This window comes from Anguilla rostrata, chromosome 5 (assembly GCF_018555375.3).
Source record: "Anguilla rostrata isolate EN2019 chromosome 5, ASM1855537v3, whole genome shotgun sequence".
NCBI lineage: Eukaryota > Metazoa > Chordata > Actinopteri > Anguilliformes > Anguillidae > Anguilla > Anguilla rostrata.
In genome coordinates, this window is record NC_057937.1 from 57,505,819 (window position 1) to 57,526,043 (window position 20,225).

The window sequence follows — 20,225 nt, forward strand, 5'->3', positions numbered from 1 at the left end:
GCCGTTATCGTTTTGACCATGTGATGTGCGTACAGATTTTAGGAGTTGTGTTTGTAAAATGCCACATGTCAGGAACGTGGAATTTTTAATGTTGTAAAGCAGTGCGAGGAGATTTCTCTGTGTGTAGACCTTGGTTATATGATGGCGTGTACTTCTTTGCAAAAACTTCTCTTCAGTTGCCACACAATCTTCCACTTGCAGTGGAACAACGTGACCTTTCAAAGATTTTTTGTTTAAAAAAAGAAAAAAAAATCCATCTCTCCTGTTACAGCATGCCCCTTTGAAATATACTCTTTTATTTCTTACAGCTGGTAAGATACCTCTTATTCCATGTATTTTGTATATCAGTGTGCTTGAGGTTATTCAGAAGCAGTCTAGACATTCCCTTTTCCGCTAATTTGAATGTTGAGTGCTCTTTTATTGATTGAGATTGTGGGGGGAGTCTTTTTTTTTTTTTTGCTTCTTCTGGAAGTTAGCAGATGTTCGAATCGGAGAGTCCCAACACCCTACCGTTTAAATCCCGTCCTTGCGTGACGCTCGACAGCGTGGATTGAGATCTCATTAAAGTCGACGGACCGTACGCTTGGAGCACACACGACATGTAAACAATGGGAATGATGAATGCGAAAACGATAATGTTGATTAAAGCAGAGTCGTTTAAGTGCTACAGAACACATTTGGTCCCTGTTTGAATGGTGTGAACTCTGGGAGAGCACTGGAGTTTGATTTTGGCACTGAGGCTTTTATGTTGCCGTGGAGACGAGCAGGAAGTATATTTCATCGCCTCTGGGCCCGCTCCCAGTTACCGATGCCAAATGTGTGTGTTTGTTTCTCGGTTTATTTATTTATTTATTTATTTCTTTGTGAATTTCAGTAACTTCTCGCAGAAGCCGTTAATTTAACTAATAACTGGCGCATTGATTAGACGTGATCCTGGGTTTGAGTTCACGGCCTTGCCCCGCTGTCTCAGTGAGGGAGTGGGTCTGCTCATCACAGGTCTGACACATACTGTATATTGGTCCTGGGTTCGAAGAACGTGTGAAATCTCACTCACTTGCCTTGACCTGTAATCTCCATCCAATACAGAACATGATTTTCTCCCATGCTGTCATGCACTCACCTTCCTTCACTCTCAAACACTTAAGTTTCTGAAGTAGCACTTAAGTGATACTTTAGCTGTACAGTTCTTTACCTGTGTAGGCTACAGGCCTTTACCTTGGCATGAGGGTGTGGTACCAGTCTGTACAGTTCTTTACCTGTGTAGGCTACAGGCCTTTACCTTGGCATGAGGGTGTGGTACCAGTCTGTACAGTTCTTTACCTGCGTAGGCTACAGGTGTTTACCTTGGCATGAGGGTGTGGTACCAGTCTGTACAGTTCTTTACCTGTGTAGGCTACAGGTGTTTACCTTGGCATGAGGGTGTGGTACCAGTCTGTACAGTTCTTTACCTGCGTAGGCTACAGGTGTTTACCTTGGCATGAGGGTGTGGTACCAGTCTGTACAGTTCTTTACCTGTGTAGGCTACAGGTGTTTACCTTGGCACACGGGTGTGGTACCAGTCTGTACAGTTCTTTACCTGTGGTAGGTTACTTAAGTCAGCTGCTTTTACCTTGGCATGAGGGTGTGGTACCAGTCTGTACAGTTCTTTACCTGCGTAGGCTACAGGTCTTTACCTTGGAATGAGGGTGTGGTACCAGTCTGTACAGTTCTTTACCTGCGTAGACTACAGGTGTTTACCTTGGCACACGGGTGTGGTACCAGTCTGTACAGTTCTTTACCTGTGTAGGCTACAGGTGTTTACCTTGGCACACAGGTGTGGTGCCACTCTACAGTTCTTTACCTGTGTAGGCTACAGGTATTTACCTTGGCATGAGGGTGTGGTACCAGTCTGTACAGTTCTTTACCTGCGTAGGCTACAGGTGTTTACCTTGGCACACAGGTGTGGTACCACTCTACAGTTCTTTACCTGTGTAGGCTACAGGTATTTACCTTGGCATGAGGGTGTGGTACCAGTCTGTACAGGTGTTTACCTTGGCATGAGGGTGTGGTACCAGTCTGTACAGGTGTTTACCTTGGCATGAGGGTGTGGTACCAGTCTGTACAGTTCTTTACCTGCGTAGGCTACAGGTGTTTACCTTGGCATGAGGGTGTGATTGCCAGTCTTTAGTTGTCCTGGTATGGGACTTCCCGGAGAGCCTGAAGATGTAGCCTGTATCAGAGGCGTCATAGTGATGGGCTAGCGTAAAGAGCGTGCTAATTAGCGTCTTCACCAAGCAACTATGACTCTTTGCCATGCGCAAAGTGTAATTAAATATATGCACAAAATATACAAAAATAAAAAACTTTAGATGTTGACATTAAGTTGAATATCTGAGGTGAGAAGGTTTTGTGCTTAATTAAAGAAAAACTAAAAATACAGTACCTATGTGGAACTAATGGTATGCTGAAGTACACTATTTCATACTTCAGAATGCTTGTAGTATAGTTATAGTTTATATTGAGTATGACATGGGTATGAGTTCTTTTACTGGATGTTATGAATGATATGTATCAGCATAGTATCCTGAACCCAGGATCCCCAACTCTTCTGTCCTGTCCTGTCCTGTCTTGCCTCACCTCCCACCCCCGCTCCCCCCCGTAGATAACCTACTCCCTGCTGAAGGATCGCAGTGGGGATTACCAGTACTTCCGCATCGACCCGGAGCTGGGGGCCGTCTACACCGAGGCCGTGTTCGACCGGGAGACCAAGGGCTCCTACCTGCTGGAGGTGAAGTCCGTGGACGGGTGGGAGTCGGCTCGGCCAGGGAAGAACGGGCAGCCCAACTCCGGTGAGCCCCCCCGCCCCCCCCCACCCCCCCGCACCCCGTTAGCTGCACCCTGGGGAGACGCAGGGAGGGCCCCTAAAAGCGGCCAGTCCGTACCAAACCCGAAAGGGATGGCACCAGTTGCCTGTTGTGTGAGAAAGGGTTCTAAATGATTTGCGAAAAACATTTGCCTGACTCATACTTGGGGGTGTGGGAGGGGGAGGGGGGGACCTTTGCTTCAGGGAGAGGTTTTTTTTTTTATTTTAAAAAAATCAGGCTGTGTTTTTTTTTTTTTTTTTCCTTCCAAAAAATCCATTTGAGGGTTATTTATTTTTTATTTTAAGTTCTCCAGACGGAGCAATTTGCTCAGCTCCCGTCGATGAATTTCGGGCCGATGTGTTTTGCATACGGCATTGTCACGGCGTATGAAGAATGCTTTTTAGACTACTTCATCTGTTGTGGTATTTCGACGGCGCAAATACTGTTCAAATATTAAAAGGTGAGGGGTGGGGGGGAGGGGGGCGGGAGAAAAGAAAAATACATTTCGCACAGCAGTGGAAGGTTTTATAAATGTTAGATGAAGGCACATAAAGAGGCCGAGCGGGTACTTCAGAGAGATTAAACAACTTCTCTGCGATTGGCTCCTTCTGCTGAGCGATTGCAGGGAGCCTCAGAACTGCTTTCTGCCGTTTCTCCCTTTTGCGAGGGCGCCCTCCTGTCTGAAAGGGCATTCGGGGCAGGAATAGAGCTCGCGGTGAAGCAGGGGAAACGGCGCAAACTTAAACTTCGGCTTTTTAAAAAGAGAAAAAAACATCTTCACTTCAGGCTCTGGTCTTTCAGAGAAAAGGCATGAGGCGCGTGTTCGTCGAACGGCGTGGCGACATTTCCGCTCTTTCTGTGATCGAGGAAAAATGAACAAACGTCGATGACAAAGAGAAGAAAAATGCGGTCAGGTGAGCCGCAGTCTGCCCGCGAACCTGTTACCGTGGAGGCTTTGAGAGTTTTAATTTCCGTTTTTGCACAAAAGGGATCAAAGAGTGGAAAGGAAAAAAAAGTTTGGGGTTATTGCGTTTCTCCAACGGGGCGACATTATCCCCAGTGTTAAAATGGTAAACTTTCTCCACGTCCCGCTTAAATAATTGATCTCAACTGGAGGAGCGTATTGCAAATGATGTTCTTTTTCTGATGCTCGTGTCACGCGCGGCATATTTGATCGAGACAGGCCTTCGCCTCGAGCCCAAGGGGGGGGGTCTCATTCAGAGCTGCCTGCTGACGGCTTCAAGAAACAACAAAAAAAAAAAACGGGGAAGAGACAGAATAACAGAGAGAAAAGGGGGGGAGGAGAGAGAGAGAGAGAGGGTAAAAAAGAACCGTGACAGAATAAGATCAGCCGGTTTTTTTTTTTTTTTTTTTTTTTGAATCTCCGGCTTTATCGCTTTCCGCAGACACGGCGTACGTGCGCGTTTTCATCAGCGACGTGAACGACAACAAGCCCGTCTTCGCCCAGAGCGTCTACGAGGTGAGCGTGGACGAGGACGCCGACGTGGGCTTCGCCGTCGTCACCGTCAGCGCTAACGACGGAGATGAAGGTACGTGGCGGAGAGAGAGAGAGAGAGAGAGAGAGCGAGAGAGCGAGAGAGAGAGAGAGAGAGAGAGAGAGAGAGAGAGAGAGAGAGAGACGGAGCCGCGAATGTTTGTCACCGACATTTCTGTTTTCTCCTTTTTTTTTGAAAAAGAAAAAACAAAAACATATTTTTAGAAAAGCTTGGGGGGTGGGAGAGAAGTGGGGGATGGGGGGGGGGTATAGGGTGACAGCTGCTCTTGTTTGATCAGACCCTGATTCCCCTGAGGTACAGATGAGGTTGGATCTATGCTCTGCCATTTCCCTGTAGATTTCACACGGGGGTTTTGTGAGAACAGAAGCTTTTTTTTTTCCTTTTTTCCCCGTACGCCTGCAGTCCCTGAACGCGAAGCTTGTACCCGCGACGCGACGCTAAGTGCCTAGCGGAGGCAGCCAGCGAGACCCAAGGCTTTTGGTGCAGCCTTCTTGGCCGGCGGTTCGAGATTGTAAACTCTAAATCAGGGCGGCGGCTCCCAAGGCCAGACAGCTCAGTGTTTTTAAAAGGCAAAGATTGATTTGCGCGCCGTGCTCTTGTCACTTCCTGTTACCACACACCTCTCTCTGCGGAAAGTGAAGGGGTGTTAACCCTGGTGTCCTGGCCACCTTCCCAGTCTTCCTCTGCCTGGGTCTGGCTGCTCAGTCCCCCACTGCAGATGGTTCACTACTCAATCCTGCCTGGGTTCTCCGTATTGTCACTGCAGAGAGAGGAACAAGCTAACAGCTGCGGTCTTAACCTGAGGTGACCGCGCAGTGGAGCGGAATCTTGGATTGTTGTCCGTATTCCGGAACGTGAGTGTGGAATGCGAGGTGCGAGTTTTTCGCACGGGCCTAGACGGGGGCCGCTCTTGTGCGTGTCTCTGTTTGGGGGTGGGGTTCGGTGGGGGGGCGGTAGACCGACGGACCCACGAGCCCCCCCCCCGCCCCGCTCATTCCCGCCGTTCCCGCCGCGCACAAGCTAGCTCGCCAAGGCCATAAATCCCTCTCAGCTCGATCACCTCCACTCACACTGCAGAACAATGAGTCTCTAACGGCTGGGATAGTTGTACTGTTACATCAGCCATTTATCATGTCTGAGACAGAGAGGGAGACGGAGACAGAGAGAGGGAGAGAGAGAAAGAGAGAGGGAGAGAGAGGGAGAGAGTGAAAGAGAGAGAGGGAAGGAGAGAGAGAGAGGGAGAGAGAGAGGAGGGGAAGGAGAGAGAGAGAGAGAGGAGGAGGAAGAGAGAGGGAGGGAGGGAGGGAGGGCAAGAGAGAGAGAGAGAGAGGGAGATGGAGACAGAGAGAGGAGGAGGTAGAGAGAGAGAGAGAGGAAGAGAGCAGAGAGAGAGAGGGAGGGGGGAAGGAGAGAGAGAGAGAGGAGGGGGTAAGGAGAGGAGAGAGGAGGGAGGAGGGGGAAGGAGAGAGAGAGAGAGACGATGGGGGAAGCCAGGATGTCTCTGGAGTCTTGTACCCCTTGATGAATGGGGTGCACGGGGGTAGAAACCCTCCATCATCTGAACAAAAGCGTTTGCATGCGCAGCAGCCTCACTTAGCCTGGTTCCATAATCCACACGGGCTGCAGGGATCAGTCAAACCTCAAGAGTTTATCAGAGCCTGGAACTCCAGTCTGCTAAATTTTTATTCCGATAGCGGAGAGTGTACCCCTCCAACCAACCCCCGGTTCCCCAGCTGAATATTTAATGCGGGGGCTCGGAAACAGCGATAATTATGTTACATGTCTGATTGCAACGTTCCTCACCCCCCTGATACCCACCGTTTGGGAAATCGTTTTATTTCATTCTTTTTTCGGAGAATTGTTTGATGAGCAACGCAGTTGAATTCAGAATTTTTCCTGTAATTACTGGAATGTACAAAACTGTAAAAGGGTGAATGAGATTTCCCCGTTTATCTTTTTTTTTTTTGGTCCCACTGCAATGAATTTCTATCAAGGGATGTCTCTTTCTTAAACAAAGCAAGTGTAATAAGTTCCCACAGTCTTTTTATTATACCTCAGATCTTTGATTGAAGTGCAGATCTTTTATATTTTTTTTATAGGGAATGGTACGTACGAACGCGTAATTTCACATCCAAACGAATGTCTTTTTAATGGTACTCGCGGGAATGGATGGCGCAGGTTGTATGTAAAAATAGCCCACTTTAGCGTTGTTGCTCTTGAGAAGCAGAGCCGCGGATGCCTGTGTGGTGGAGCTGCCTGTCTGAGGGTCTGAGCCATGGCTGAAGCTGGATTCTTCCTGCGCTCTCTGAAGCACAGCCGGTCTTGAGAACCTGCAGATAAAATAAAAGCTGGGCGAGATGAGGGCACAATGAATCTAAATGTCAAGTGCTGTACTCGAGTAGGAAAGGAATAAAAACACGCCTCGCTCTCGCTTGTCCTTCGTAGCTTGGGCCGCGGTGGGCCTACGGACACCGCGGTCGGCGAAATCTGGGGTTGGGTGGTCCTTCTGTTTCCAGCTCCCCAAGATACGGACGGGTTGAGTGGTTCTAGTTCTAGCCCCCCAGGATCTAGGGTTGAGTGGTTCTAGTTCTAGCCCCCCAAGATCTAGGGTTGAGTGGTTCTAGTTCTAGCCCCCCAAGATCTAGGGTTGAGTGGTTCTTCTAGTTCTAGCCCTCCAAGGTCATGGTTGAGTGTTGTAGTTCTAGCCCCCCAGGATCTAAGATTGAGTGGTTCGAGTTCTAGCCTCCCCAAGATCTAGGGTTGAGTGGTTCATCTGTTGTCTGGTGTTTTGGGACCAGGCTTGCGTGGTTCTTCTAGTTCTAGCCCAAGAGGTCACCAGGAGGTCATGCATTCAAGACCTACAGAACCGCACATAGCTCAGGGCAACACATCTGTAGTACAAGCGCACGGCAGGTCGCGCGTGCGTTTATAGCGGCTGTTAATCCTGGCGTATTTTTTTAATGCGGGCGCCACACTGCAGGTGCCAACGCCAAGCTGCGCTACCAGATCACCTCGGGCAACACGGGCGGGGCGTTCGACGTGGAGCCCGAGGTGGGCACCATCTTCCTGGCGCAGCGTCTGGACCACGAGCGGGTGAAGTGGTACCGCCTGCGGGTGCTGGCCTCGGACGGGAAGTGGGAGGACTACGCCGCCGTGGTGGTCAACGTGGCCAACAAGAACGATGAGACGCCCGTCTTCTCCGTCAACGAGTACTACGGCAGCGTGACCGAGGAGCTGGACGGCTCGCCCGTCTTCGTGCTGCAGGTGAGCCTCTGTCTGTGTGTCTGCGTCGCACTTCCTGTCCCCCCCTCTGTCTGTGCGTCGCACTTCCTGTTCCCCCGGCTGTCTGTGTGTCCTGTTCCCTCGTCTTTGTGCTACAGGTGAGTCTCTGTCTGTGTACGTGTCACACTTTCTGTTCCCCCGTCTTTGGGCTGCAAGTGAGTCTCTGTGCGTCATACTTCCTGTCCCCCCGTCTATCTGTGCGTCACACTTCCTGTCCCCCTGTGTGTCACACTTCCTGTCCCCCCGTCTTTGTGCTACAGGTGAGTCTCTGTTTGTCTGTGCCTCACACTTCCTGTCCCCCCATCTGTGTGCTACAGGTGAGTCTCTATTTGTCTGTGCGTCACACTTCCTGTCCCCCCGTCTGTCTGTGCATCACACTTTCTGTCCCCCCGTCTGTGTGCTACAGGTGAGTCTCTATCTGTCGGTAGCGCTTCCTTTGTGTTTGTGTTTGTGCCCGAGTTCTAACAACCGGAGGACTACAACGGACAGTAACAGTCGGGTCTGTTATTTCAGCCGGTAAAAAAAAAACAAAACGATTAATTCATAAAACTTTTCTGTGTCAAACATTAGAACAGTAATGAAGGTAAATGGCTCCTAAATGAGAGTCAAGCGATAGCACAACCTGCATTGCACACGCACTCTCTGGCCCTCTCCGGTCTGGAATGCGATTCATTTGCGATGAATGTTTTTATTATTAACGGGGCTAATTGGGGCGCCACACTGGAAATATTTCATTCCTGCAGAACGTTCCGGCTTGCTCGTGCGTCTGCTGGATCTGACACAAATTGAAATGTTGAGTTAATTAGGTTTGTGATTTGTAATTAGCGAAGTGGAGAAAGTTTTAATTGAACCTGGCGTATCATCGATTCATTTTGTCCTCCCGTTTCTTTGTCATTTCTTTGGCAGTCTCAGAATATTTATATCCAGGAGGTTCTAACCACATTCGTCAATGTTTTACAATACTTTTATTGTATTCTGAAATATTGTGGAGTAGTGTGCAGTAAAAATAAATAAATAATAATAAATAAATAATAATCAGAACTAAATCATAACAAAAACCCAACTAGTGTCCAACTAGGCTGGCTGATCCAACTTTTTCTTTTGTATACAAAAGTTTTGTTTTATGCGTTTTGCAGTCAGTCTTCATAGTTATAATGTCGAATTACAGACCTAGCTGAAGGTTGAGATTTAGAAATATAAAGCTAATATATATGTATTTTAAGCTAAAAAATATCTGATGTCATTTTCTTTTATCTTACTGGGTTATTAAAAAGGCAGTATTTAAGCAGACGTGCTATGTTTGAAGTTAACGAAGTTAACAAGAATAACATCGAGGTTCATAAACACGTTGCAGCTTTTTGAAATTAAACTTTCAGCAATTCCACCAGGGTCAAGAGAAAGGAGGAAAGTTGGACCGCGTTCAGTCTGTAAATTCGTAGTTCGTCTCACCTGTTATTTTTAAACTCACGCCTCTGTGATTTACCGAACGCAACACGAAACTGATGAAATGTAAAAGCCGCAATATATATCTTCACCTCCGCGTGCAAGTAACATGGGAGATGAATTAATATCATATATTTGACAGGAGTGGGGTTTTAATAATAATAATATAGCGATCATTTAAAGGTCAGCGCGGAAAGTTTTTAACGCTTGCCGAGCGCGTTCTCGGCTGTTGGGAGAAGACCCAAGCACCCCTAGCCAACGGAACGGCTGAAAGCCGGCGTGGTTCAATAACGAAACGCTTCTCAAGCGCGGGTGGAATGCTCCCGCCGTTGAGAAGCTCGTCCGCCATTCCGTTTCATCCGCCAGGTGACGGCAACCGACCCGGACAAGGACGCGGACCAGGAGTCCCTGCGCTACTCCCTGCACGGCCAGGGCGCGGAGAGCGAGTTCGTCATCGACGAGGTGACGGGCAAGATCTACGCGCAGAGGACGCTGGACCGGGAGGAGCGGGCCGTCTGGCGCTTCGTGGTGCTGGCCACGGACGAGGCGGGCGAGGGCCTGACGGGCTTCACCGACGTCATCATCAACGTGTGGGACATCAACGACAACGCGCCCGTCTTCACCTGCATGCCGGACGGCTGCGAGGGGCGCGTCCCGGAGAACTCGCCGCCGGACACCTCGGTCATGGAGATGACCGCCACCGACCTGGACGACCCCACCGTGGGGCAGAACGCCGTGCTCACCTACAGGATCGTGGGGAACGCGCGGGGGGGCGTGGCCGGGGCGGGGGGCGGGGCCGGGGGCGGGGGAGGGACGGAGCCGTTCAGCATCAACGCCAGCACGGGCACCATCAGCGTGGCGCAGGCGGGGCTGGACCGGGAGCGGGCGGAGACCTACCTGCTGGTGGTGGAGGCCAGGGACGGCGGCGGGATGGCGGGCACGGGCACCGCCACCGTCCGGGTGACGGACGTGAACGACCACGCGCCGCGCTTCGCGGCGGGGCCCTGCGGCGCCCGCGTGTCGGAGAGCAGCGAGCCCGACGCCGCCGTGCTGGAGCTGTCGGCCGCCGACGCCGACGCGGGCGCGAACGCCCAGCTGACCTTCAGCATCGTGGGCGGCGACCCCGAGCAGAAGTTCTACGTGGTGAGCCACCGGCAGGACCGGCGCGCCACCGTGCGGCTGAAGAAGCGGCTGGACTACGAGCGGCCCGGCGACCAGCGCTTCAACCTGACCGTCAAGGTGGAGGACCTGGACTTCTCCAGCCTGACGCACTGCCTCGTGCAGGTGGAGGACCACAACGACCACGCGCCCGTCTTCGTGCCCCACCTCCACGCCCCGCCGCCCTTCCGCGAGGACGTGCCCGTGGGCACCAGCGTGGTCCGGCTGGCGGCCAGCGACGCCGACTCGGGCCCCAACCGGGAGATCGCGTACAGCATCGCCGCGGAGACGGACCCGCGCGGCCTGTTCGCGGTGGACGAGGCGGGGCTGGTGACCGTGGCCCGGCCGCTGGACCGGGAGACGGCGGCGGCGCACAGCCTGGTCGTCCTGGCGACGGACCGGGGGAGCCCGCCGCAGACGGGCAGCGCCACGGTGCAGCTGGCGCTGCTGGACGTCAACGACAACGGGCCGGAGTTCGAGGCGGCCTACCGGCCTGTGGTGTGGGAGAACACGCCCGGCCCCCAGGTGGTGTGGCTCAACCAGACCTCCGCCCTCCTGCACGCGGTGGACCGGGACACGCCCGAAAACGGGCCGCCCTTCTCCTTCTCCCTGCCTGCCGAGCTCCGGCACAGCCGCGACTTCCACCTGCAGGACAACGGCAACGGCACGGCCACCGTGACCGCGCTGCGCGCCTTCGACCGCGAGCGGCAGAAGGAGTTCCGCCTGCCCGTGGTCATGCGCGACAGCGGCCGCCCCAGCCGGACCGTCACCGGCACGCTCACCGTCACCATCGGCGACAAGAACGACCACGCCCACCAGGCCGGGGAGAAGAACGTCTACGTCAACAGTCACAGAGGTGAGCCTACCCCCCCCTCCCCCCCACACACACACCCGTTTTTTTTAGGCGTCCGTAAAAATGCCTTTTAAAGATGTTCCTTTACTCGTGAGTACAGTAGTTGTGTGAGGCAGGAGTCGTCTTCGCTGAATTGCGGCAGAGCTGAGAGCTTCTGAGGTAATTGGAGAAAATGGCGCAGATTTACTTTGCTGAAAGATGTTTTGGTTGAATGGCACAGATGCTTGGAAGATGTTTCCTAGTGGGTTTGCAGGCCCTAAAAGCTCCGTTGAAAGTGGGACTTTTATCTCAACGTTCTCTCTTTGAGTGCTGATCTAAACTTGGAACTGAAAACAAACAGGCGGCGTGCTTTCAGTGGCGATGCAAGCCATCGTAAAAACCCCAAAATCATCAGTTCTCACCGTCAGTGACTCACTGTAGTGGAGAGCAAAGCATCTTGATTGGTTCAAACAAGTCTTTGACTGACAGTGTGCTGTGAGTCAGCGCAGTGTGAATCCTCAGTGTCGTCTCAGCACTACCCAGCATTCCTGTCTCATTGGGCTGGATTCAGTCACCGAGCAAAATAAATAATTGAGGGCAGCCATTCAAAAGATGTGAGAAATAATACTGCGTTTAAGGTGGTAAAATGTTTGGTGTAAACATCACGGTGCGTTGCCCACGAGGGGGAGACTTTTAAAGCTTTTAAAGAGTTTTTCTGAGTTAGCGGGAGGCCCCAGTAATAGCGGGAGGACCCAGTAATGGCGGTACTCTTGGCGTCTCTCCGTACTCAGGAAACGAAGGAGGAGCGTGGAGTTAATCCAGGCTGTGACGTTTTTCCCCCCCTTCTCTCCCCGAGCAGGGGTGCTGGCCACCACGGTCCTGGGGAAGGTGTACGCCCCCGACCCCGACGACTGGGACAACAAGACGTACGTCTTCGAGGGACACGTGCCCAAGTAAGAGCGCTTTCGCCCCCCTCCCCCCCCCCGCGCAGGACCGCTGTGCCCAGAAGCAGCCGATCGCCTTCATACTGTACAGCAGTGCTCTGTATGAACCCAGTGCACTGGCCGTGGCGTGCTTTGTCATGGGTAATTGGCACACCCGAAAACCAAAGGTTGCCCCCCCCCCCCCTCCGCCCCCCCGACACCTGTGCTCAGCAAAAAGCTGGAATCTGCACATCTAGAGGGTGGAAATCCAGGTTAAGAGATGTTTTGACAAAAAAACGACTTGATTAACCCAAATATAGCTCAGGTTTTACCCAAAGCTTGGCTACTTCCTAGTCAGCTATAAAACTTTTCAGTCTTCAGATGTAGCTGGGCTTTCCCTTGAATGCCTAGGTGGCTTTTCACTGTCTTTCCACTAAGTTTTCACCACAGAAATGTTCATTGAGCAGCCCCCCCACCCCCCACTTCCCCCTCCTGTCTGTGATCACAATCCCCCCAAACCCCCCCCCCCCCCCCCCCAGTAGGCCCTGGCCCACACACAAATCCGGTACATGCGAATTCTGCCATCGGTATTGTCTCCACAGTGAATGGGGGAAGCATCAGCTCTGCCACCTCAGTGATGCATGGCAGCCATTTTGCACCTGAATGTTCTTCCTTCGCATTAAGAACGGCATGATGGGGGGGGGGGGGGGATTATCGAGCCAATTGAAACGCCCATTACAAGCTGTGACACAGATCCCTGGGAAGCAGTATGCCTGTGATTAGTTTCCTTGGCTCGGGGACCTTGGTCTTCAGCTCAAAGCGCTTAATGGCGTCTCTGGTCGTGTGAAGCGTGCGAGGGAGGGAAACAAAGGGCTGCGGGTTCGAAGCCCGCGGCCGACCCACACGCAGCGCTCTCGCGAAAATAAAAACCGTCCCCGGGCCCCAGGCGACAGTCGCAGCGCCGGTGCTCCTCACCTGAACAGAGTGCAGATTTCCTTTTTTAAAATACGAGAGAGAGAGAGAGAGAGCACAAAAAAGGGTCCCCTCTACGTGCGCCTGGGCCATTGATGTCAGGTTCCCCTCCGAACACCGCAAGCGTCACGGAGCGCTGGAGCTCGAAGGCTCAGCCGAGAGAAAAAGAATCTGTTCCTTTTTTTTTCTCCTCTGGCGAGCAGCTCACAGGAGCAACCCCCCCACCCCCACCCCCACCCCCCCTCCCCCGCCCGCATTCAAAGCAAGCAGTGAAAGTCCTCGTGTTATTTATTTATCTATCGGTTTATTTATTTATTTATTTCGCCAGGCGCGTGAGCGTTTAATCTGCGTGGTTTATTAGCAGGGTTTCTCCGCCCTGATCTCCTCTCGCTCATCGCTGCCGTCGCACCCCGGGGAGAGAGAGGGGCGTATTTATATCTGCCCGTCACATTTACACCCTTCTTAACGCCGCCGAATCATCACAGGCCTGAAAGGGAAAAGGGAAGGAGGAGAAAAAACCTGGAGGTATAAATATCCGCTTTTTATTTTGGGATCCTCGCAAGACGGTTTAGCATTCTAAACGTTCGGGGGCGCAGAGTGCACTCTGGGAAATGGAGTCTTTGTTGCTGAGGGGGGGTTTGGTTTGTTTGTGGCGGCGGGGCAGGGGCAGCGGTTAGGGACCCGCTTGTCGCGGCGGGGTGCTGCGGGCTCGATTCCCAGTCTGGGACTGTGCCACCGCCGCCGCCGCCGTCGCGCCCTTGAGAAAGGCACGGAGCCCGCGGCGCTCTGGTGAAATATCCGGCCGTATAAATGGATTGTATGTAAAAATGTAATCTGTGTGAGGCGTGGCGGATAAGAGCGCCGCTCAATGCCGAGATATATCGTACTGCAGTGCCGGGGAGGGTGTGGTGACCTTGTTTACCCCTCCCTCCCTCTCCCTCTCTCTCCCTCTCTCTTTCTCTCTCTCAAACCCTCTTCCTCCCTCCCGCTCTCCCTTGCCAACCATCCCTCCCTCTCTGCCGAACCCTCCTTCTGTTGAACCCTCTTTCACAAATCTTCCCTCCTTCTCTCTCCCTCCCTCTCCTTCTCTCTTGAACCCTCTCTCAAATCTTCCCTCCATCCCTCCATCTCTTTTAAACCCTCTCTCAAACCATCCCTCCTTCTCTCTCTCTCCTTCTCTCTCAAATCTTCCCTCCCTCCCTCCATCCCTCCCTCCCTCCCTCCCTCTCCCCTTGCGCAGCTACTTTGTCCTGAACCGGAGGACTGGCTTCCTGATCATCAAGGAGAACACCCCGACGGGAAGCTACGAGTTCAGGGTGCGCGTGTCAGACGGGGTGTGGCCAGACGTGGTCTCCGGGGTGACCGTGCACGTTAAAGAGCTGCCGGACGAGGCCATCTACAACTCAGCCTCGATCCGCGTGGCAGGTACCAAAGCAGAAAATAAATACATCTCTTATTCTATTTATTAATTCGTTTAGTTACGTGTGTGTGTACTGTGTGCTCACAATTTATGCATCATCACACATTATCTATTAAGCTATCTTTCTGTCTATCTGTCTATCATCATCATCTATCTACTACAGTACAACAGTACTGTTCTGCATTATATGCCAGACGTATCTGGACACCCCTTGGTCTGGGGCTGTGCTTGCATGGTTTGGTCTGGGCCCTTCAGTTCCAGTGAACCTTTGGCTATATAGTGTATCTGTCATGTCCATCTTTATGTCTATCTGTTTATCTATCTATCCATCATCTATGTATGTTGGTCTACTGTTAGTCAACAATTTTGATTTGTCTATCCATTGTGTCATTCTCACCAATGATAAACTGTGGTACCGGCTAACAACAACCCCTGTGGGTACCCTGCTTGAGATGAGATTGTTTCGTCTCTTTTGTGGACAAAGCCATGCTATGTTTCATCATATAAAACCAGGGCTATCGTTACATAAAACATATAACGTACTGTGGAGGACATGGAAGATGCAACAACATTTTGATTGCTAATTTGAAACGTGCAGTTCATGAATCGGTAAGCGAAGCGTGCTCCTGTTCTTAATGTTAATATTATTGTCGTGTTCGCTGTTGACTTTGTGTTTTATGGCATGTCTCCCTCGTAAAAAAAAAAAGAGAATTTGATCTCGGTGGGGTTCTCCTGGTAAAAAAATAAAGGATAAAAACAATAAATAAGCAAAATAAATGTGAGTGACTCTCCGTCAAACCGCGGTCCCTGACATAAAAATAGATTACCGGGAATCATTTCGCTCCTGTGTGTTATAAATTCGCTGTTTATTCCGGGCAATCGCCTCGCTGTGGATGGCTCATGTCGCTGGGAAAATGTGACGGCTAAACCCCCCAAAAAAGCTGTGGGGTTAGACTCCGTTTTTTCGGGCCCTGTTCGATTATCGCCGGGCCCCATTAAGACCCCGCTCAGGCGCACTACGGGGGGGCCTGGCGTCCGGGCCCCGGGACCCGACAGCAAGCAATTACCAACACAGGGGTCACTTTATTATCAGTCATTTTAAGCACCTATCGCTATATTTATGAAAAAGAAAATAATAAAACTGGCCTGTTCCCCCCCCCCCCCCATCAGGAAAGGGAGCCCTATTTCCTGGCAGTCCTATAATATCACTTTTCACTGTTGGGGAGTTAAGCTGAGAGAGCGGCGGGTAATATGATGGCCATCGAGCATTCTTCGGAGGTTTCGGCAGTTTTGGAGTTCAAGGCCCACTTTGCCAGTGAGTTATTTCTTAATCGAGTAGCTGCTAAAGGTACCGGTGGCATTGCCTTATTTAAAAAATAAATAGCTGCAGGGCCCCTGTGCTATCCCATCAGCCCCCCCCCCGCCCCCCCCTCCCTGTTATACCGCCATCCTCACGTACGAGCATTCCTCCTTCCTAGGGCGACATAGCTCAGGAGGTAAGACTGATTGTCTGGCAGTCGGAGGGTTGCCGGTTCAAACCCCGCCCTGGGCGTGTCGAAGTGTCCTTGAGCAAGACACCTAACCCCTAACTGCTCTGGCGAATGAGAGGCATCAATTGTAAAGCGCTTTGGATAAAAGCGCTATATAAATGCAGTCCATTTACCATTTCCCATTTACCTCCCACAGGAAACCGCAGTGTTTCTGCTGCTCTACATCGCTCCCTGCTGTCCGCCGCGCCGCAGCTCTCAAAACACAAATACGGACACAAAAAACTAATTTACGATTTAAAAACCTTGTCATTCCAGCTTTGCCAGAGAAAAAAAAAAAAAAAAAACAATAAATAAGGGATGTGCCCCCCCCCCCCCCTGCTGTCGCTGGCGGTAAATAAATCTTCCTCGTTTGCATCTGAACTGCCAGACTTCTAAGCGCGAGAGATAAGTGTCTCCACTTTGATGCCGCTGATCAGAAAGCGGTAGGGGAGGAAGAGGAGGCCCCGGTTCCCCGGTTCACTGTTCTTCATCAAAGGAACGTTCGCCGTTCCCTGCGCAGTTTTAAAAGATGAGACTCGAGAATACGGGGAGGCGCTTTCGCTTTAACAGGCTGGCGGTTAGGCTTCGCGGGGCCATTTGTCGAGAGGAGAGAAGAAAAAAAGAAAAAGAAAGAAACGGCCAGACTATTACGTTTATATTGATATTTTATAAAGATGTAATGCGCTGCGGTTTTATGAAATAATAAAGTTTTATTTTAAGTCGGGCGCCATCATTATTTACACATGCAAGTTTTTTTACGACCTCTCTTTTTTTACGACCCCCCCCGCCCCCCTGCTTATCGGCAGCTGTAGCCTTGGCTTGGTAATTGCCGATATTGGGCGGGAGCACCGTACCGCGCGCTTCTGCTGCGTCGACCCCCCCCCCCAGGCGGCTAAACCCACAGCGCTTACACCCGCACCCCGCTACCCGCGACCCAGGGCTCCCCGGGTTCGGTTCTGTGACCCGCAGCGTGTGGGCCCCCCCCCCCGGTCCCTACTCCAGCCCATAATAACCCGTTTCCGGCCTCTCACGAGCTGCTTGCACAGAGTTTAAAAAGTCATTGGAAATTAGCCAAACCTGGATTCTGAGTAAATTAAGATGGCGGGGGGGGGGGGGCGATCTCAATTAGGTTAGTTAATCACAGGATTAGTTGTCACAAAGGCCAGCGCACAGAAGGGTCCGCAGGACTGCGATTGGCCAGCCCAGCCCAGCCCAAAGCATTAGCCACTGTGACTCTGTCCACGGGACCTCTTTCACAACATTAGTACCGAACGCAACTCTTGAAGATAGGAAAAAAAAAAGGCGGGAAAAAAAAAAAAAGATGTACTCACGGTATTATTGTCAGTCTTCTTGACATTTGAAATCTCATTTTGATGACAAATCTCGAAGGCAGAGAGGACACATAAGTCTGTTGAGTTGTGCTGAGCGGAGATTTAAGAGAGGGTGTGTTTTTATTTTTTTTCTCCTCCTCTCACGAGCGAGGAAGATTGATTGTGAGGCTGTGAAAGCGGTGAGCTTGTGGAGCGAGCGAGCAGAGTCGTTAACACCCAAGAGCAGGGTTACCTTCGCCTGAAAGCTTCGGCGCTGGGGCTGGGGGTGGGGGGAGGGGGTAATCACAAAATAAACACCGAAAGTTTTGACCGAGCTAAAACACCTGGCTGATTCTGCATGTTTTTAAAAATGTATTATTATTATTATTTTTTAAATTGTGATTTTGATGCTAGGTGTCAGGGGGTTGGAGATGGGGGGGAGGGAGGGGGGGGGGGTAGAGAAGGGGAAAATGCCTCTTGTGTTGGGATAATCAAGTAAGAGCGGCAACATCAATTTGCATTCCCACAGGCCGCGGTTATGAGATCAATAAAAAGAAATTGAAAAATGATTCGTCGGGGGAAGGAGATTTAACACTGTGGCGGAGGCATCAACACCAGCCCGGCTCTAACTCAACGCCCTGTCAGATCGGAGACCTCATTATCTCCCCTTCCTGCTTCTTTTCCACCTCCTCCTACCTTTCACCCCCCCCCGGGCTGTGAAAAGTGTTAACACCCATCTGCGCAGGTCGAGTCCCTGAGCTGCAGGTGTGCTTGCTCTTAAAACCATTTGTCTCTCCGTTTGGCCCATTGGAGTTTGGGTGCTCTGTTCGGCGCTGGGGGGGGCGGGGGTGAGGGGTGAGGGATGGGCGGGCTGCCCCAGCGGTGCCGGTCGACTCAGACCGGGACGTCCCGTCAGTAAAGGGGTGGAAATACACCTGCTGGAGCCTCTGCCGGGGCGGGTCCATCGCCTGTCCCGTTTGAAAGTTCCCTGTTAAACGTGATGGGGGCAGACTTCCTTCCTTTTGATCCAGTGCTGAGCTCTCATACCTGCGTCCTCCTACCAGACAATTAAGGGCTCCAGGCTTCTTCTTTTTTTTTTAAACAAATGACACACAACTACACACTAGGACGAGGGGATACTTATCCGATACTGTAGGAAGAGAATCAGAGACTTCCCGTATCCGTGGGAACCAAGGTATAGGCGGAGAGTTGCCACCTCCAGCTCGGGGGATTTGAATGCCGGGGAGGGAGGGAGGGAGGGAGGGAGACATTAAAGACCAGCGTCTGTTCGCTTCTCCCCCGGGGAATTATGACTGTTTCTAACGGCTCGTTGGAAGGATTTCAGGCAATTAAAAACGTCTTGGGCTCTCAGCAAAGTCACTCAGCGTATAAAGTTTTTTTTTTTTTTTTTTTCCCCCTGCCTTAGAAACTGTCATTGACAGCAATACCGCACTGCCACCTCCAAATCGAAGCAGGGGACTTCTAGAGCCGCCTTCGCCCTGGACCTTAATTTAACACTATTATACAGTACCATGGTAATCCTGCTGCTGTGGCCCTGGCCATGGAGGGGGAATTGTCATGGAAATTGGCTGCTCCTCCACGTACAAGGAAGCTTCCTCTGTCCTCCTTCCTACTGCGACACTTGCTCCTTTGAACCAGAAAGGGTGACTCACAGGTGTAAACGTAACTTAACTCAACTTAACTTAACTTAACTTAAAGATAACACAACAACCATAACATAATAATGAGATTATCCATCCAGCCCAGCAATGTTCGCCATTTTCCCGGTTAAATTAATAATGACGCGCGTTCTACAAAGGCTCCCCTTAGCTCCTTCTGACACCAATCGCATAATGCTTTGGCTTCTCTTTGCTGAAGAGTTTTTGAGTTCGTAAGTTATCTCCTTACCCCCCCGCTGCTCTGGGATGAATGTGTTTTTGTGATGAACGTGAGTTGCGTGGCGTGCGGTAGCTAACCGAGGGGTGGGTGGGGCGGGGTTCTGTGTGTGTCCCCCCCCGTCGTCCAGACGTCACGGCGGCGGAGTTCCTCTCGCGCCCGGCCGGCGGGCGGAGCCGGTACGAGCGGCTCCGGGACTTCCTGTCGGAGATGCTGGCCGTCGGCGCCGGCGACGTCGACGTCTTCGGCCTGCTGGACGTGCGGGAGAGGACGCTGGACGTGCGCTTCGCCGTGAAGGGCGCCCCCTACCTGCGGCCCGAGAGACTGCACGGCTACCTCGCCGCGCACAAACAGAAGGTACGCGCGCGCGTCCGCCGTCCCGTTCCCACAGCAACGCAATCCACGGGCAATCCACAGCCGCCCCCCCCCCCTTACACAGGAATGCCCAAATGTAGCCAATCCCAGGCCAGTAACACTGCTGCTTTCCAAATCGTCCCAGCCAATCAGATTTTAGACCTGGGACACGAGGTGAGTGTGTTCTCTGGGCCAATCGGTGACGTCGATCAATCAATTAACCATCCGGTGGTAAATGAAACCAGCTCTTCTCCTGTGGCCTTGTGGAGTGGAGTATCAAGGCTACAGCGCAACCTGATGTAATGAAATATTCCTCTAAATCTGCAAACGCTATTCATGTCTTGACACCGAGCCAGCCTGGTTATGTGCGCCTGTCGAATAAATTACTGTAATGTGAAGGGATTCTGGCGTGGTGCCACGCGTTGGGGGGGTGTGGGGGGGGGGGTGAGTGAATAATAAGTAAGACGAAGTGGAAGGGCGCAGAGACGAGAGGCCATTCCGATCTCCCCGGAGTGATGGAGCGGAGAGGAAGGAGAGTAAGAGCACGTTCGACTGGGAGATTATTAATAGGCCAGGCTAATCCCAGGTGCGTTAAAGCTGTCTGACAGGTTAACTGGGGTGGGTCCGGGGAGCCCCCCCAGCAGCGCTGTGTCCATGGAAACTGCCCCCCCCCACCCCCTTTAGAATGGCCTGATAAAAGGCCCCTTTCACACATGTAACCCGCGACATCGCTGTATATTGATGTA

At 51.8% G+C, this 20,225-nt stretch overlaps 1 protein-coding gene across 1 annotated transcript in view; it reads left to right on the forward strand.

Annotated features, from left to right (window-relative positions):
* The window catches only part of LOC135255757 (neural-cadherin-like), a 185,837-nt gene that overhangs the window by 102,347 nt on the left and 63,265 nt on the right, over positions 1-20,225 (forward strand). Inside the window, exons 15-21 of the mRNA XM_064337323.1 lie at positions 2,642-2,828; positions 4,250-4,393; positions 7,341-7,624; positions 9,452-11,099; positions 11,935-12,028; positions 14,211-14,395; positions 19,256-19,488. Coding sequence (XP_064193393.1) covers positions 2,642-2,828; positions 4,250-4,393; positions 7,341-7,624; positions 9,452-11,099; positions 11,935-12,028; positions 14,211-14,395; positions 19,256-19,488 — 2,775 coding nt within the window. The remainder of the gene's footprint in view (positions 1-2,641; positions 2,829-4,249; positions 4,394-7,340; positions 7,625-9,451; positions 11,100-11,934; positions 12,029-14,210; positions 14,396-19,255; positions 19,489-20,225) is intronic.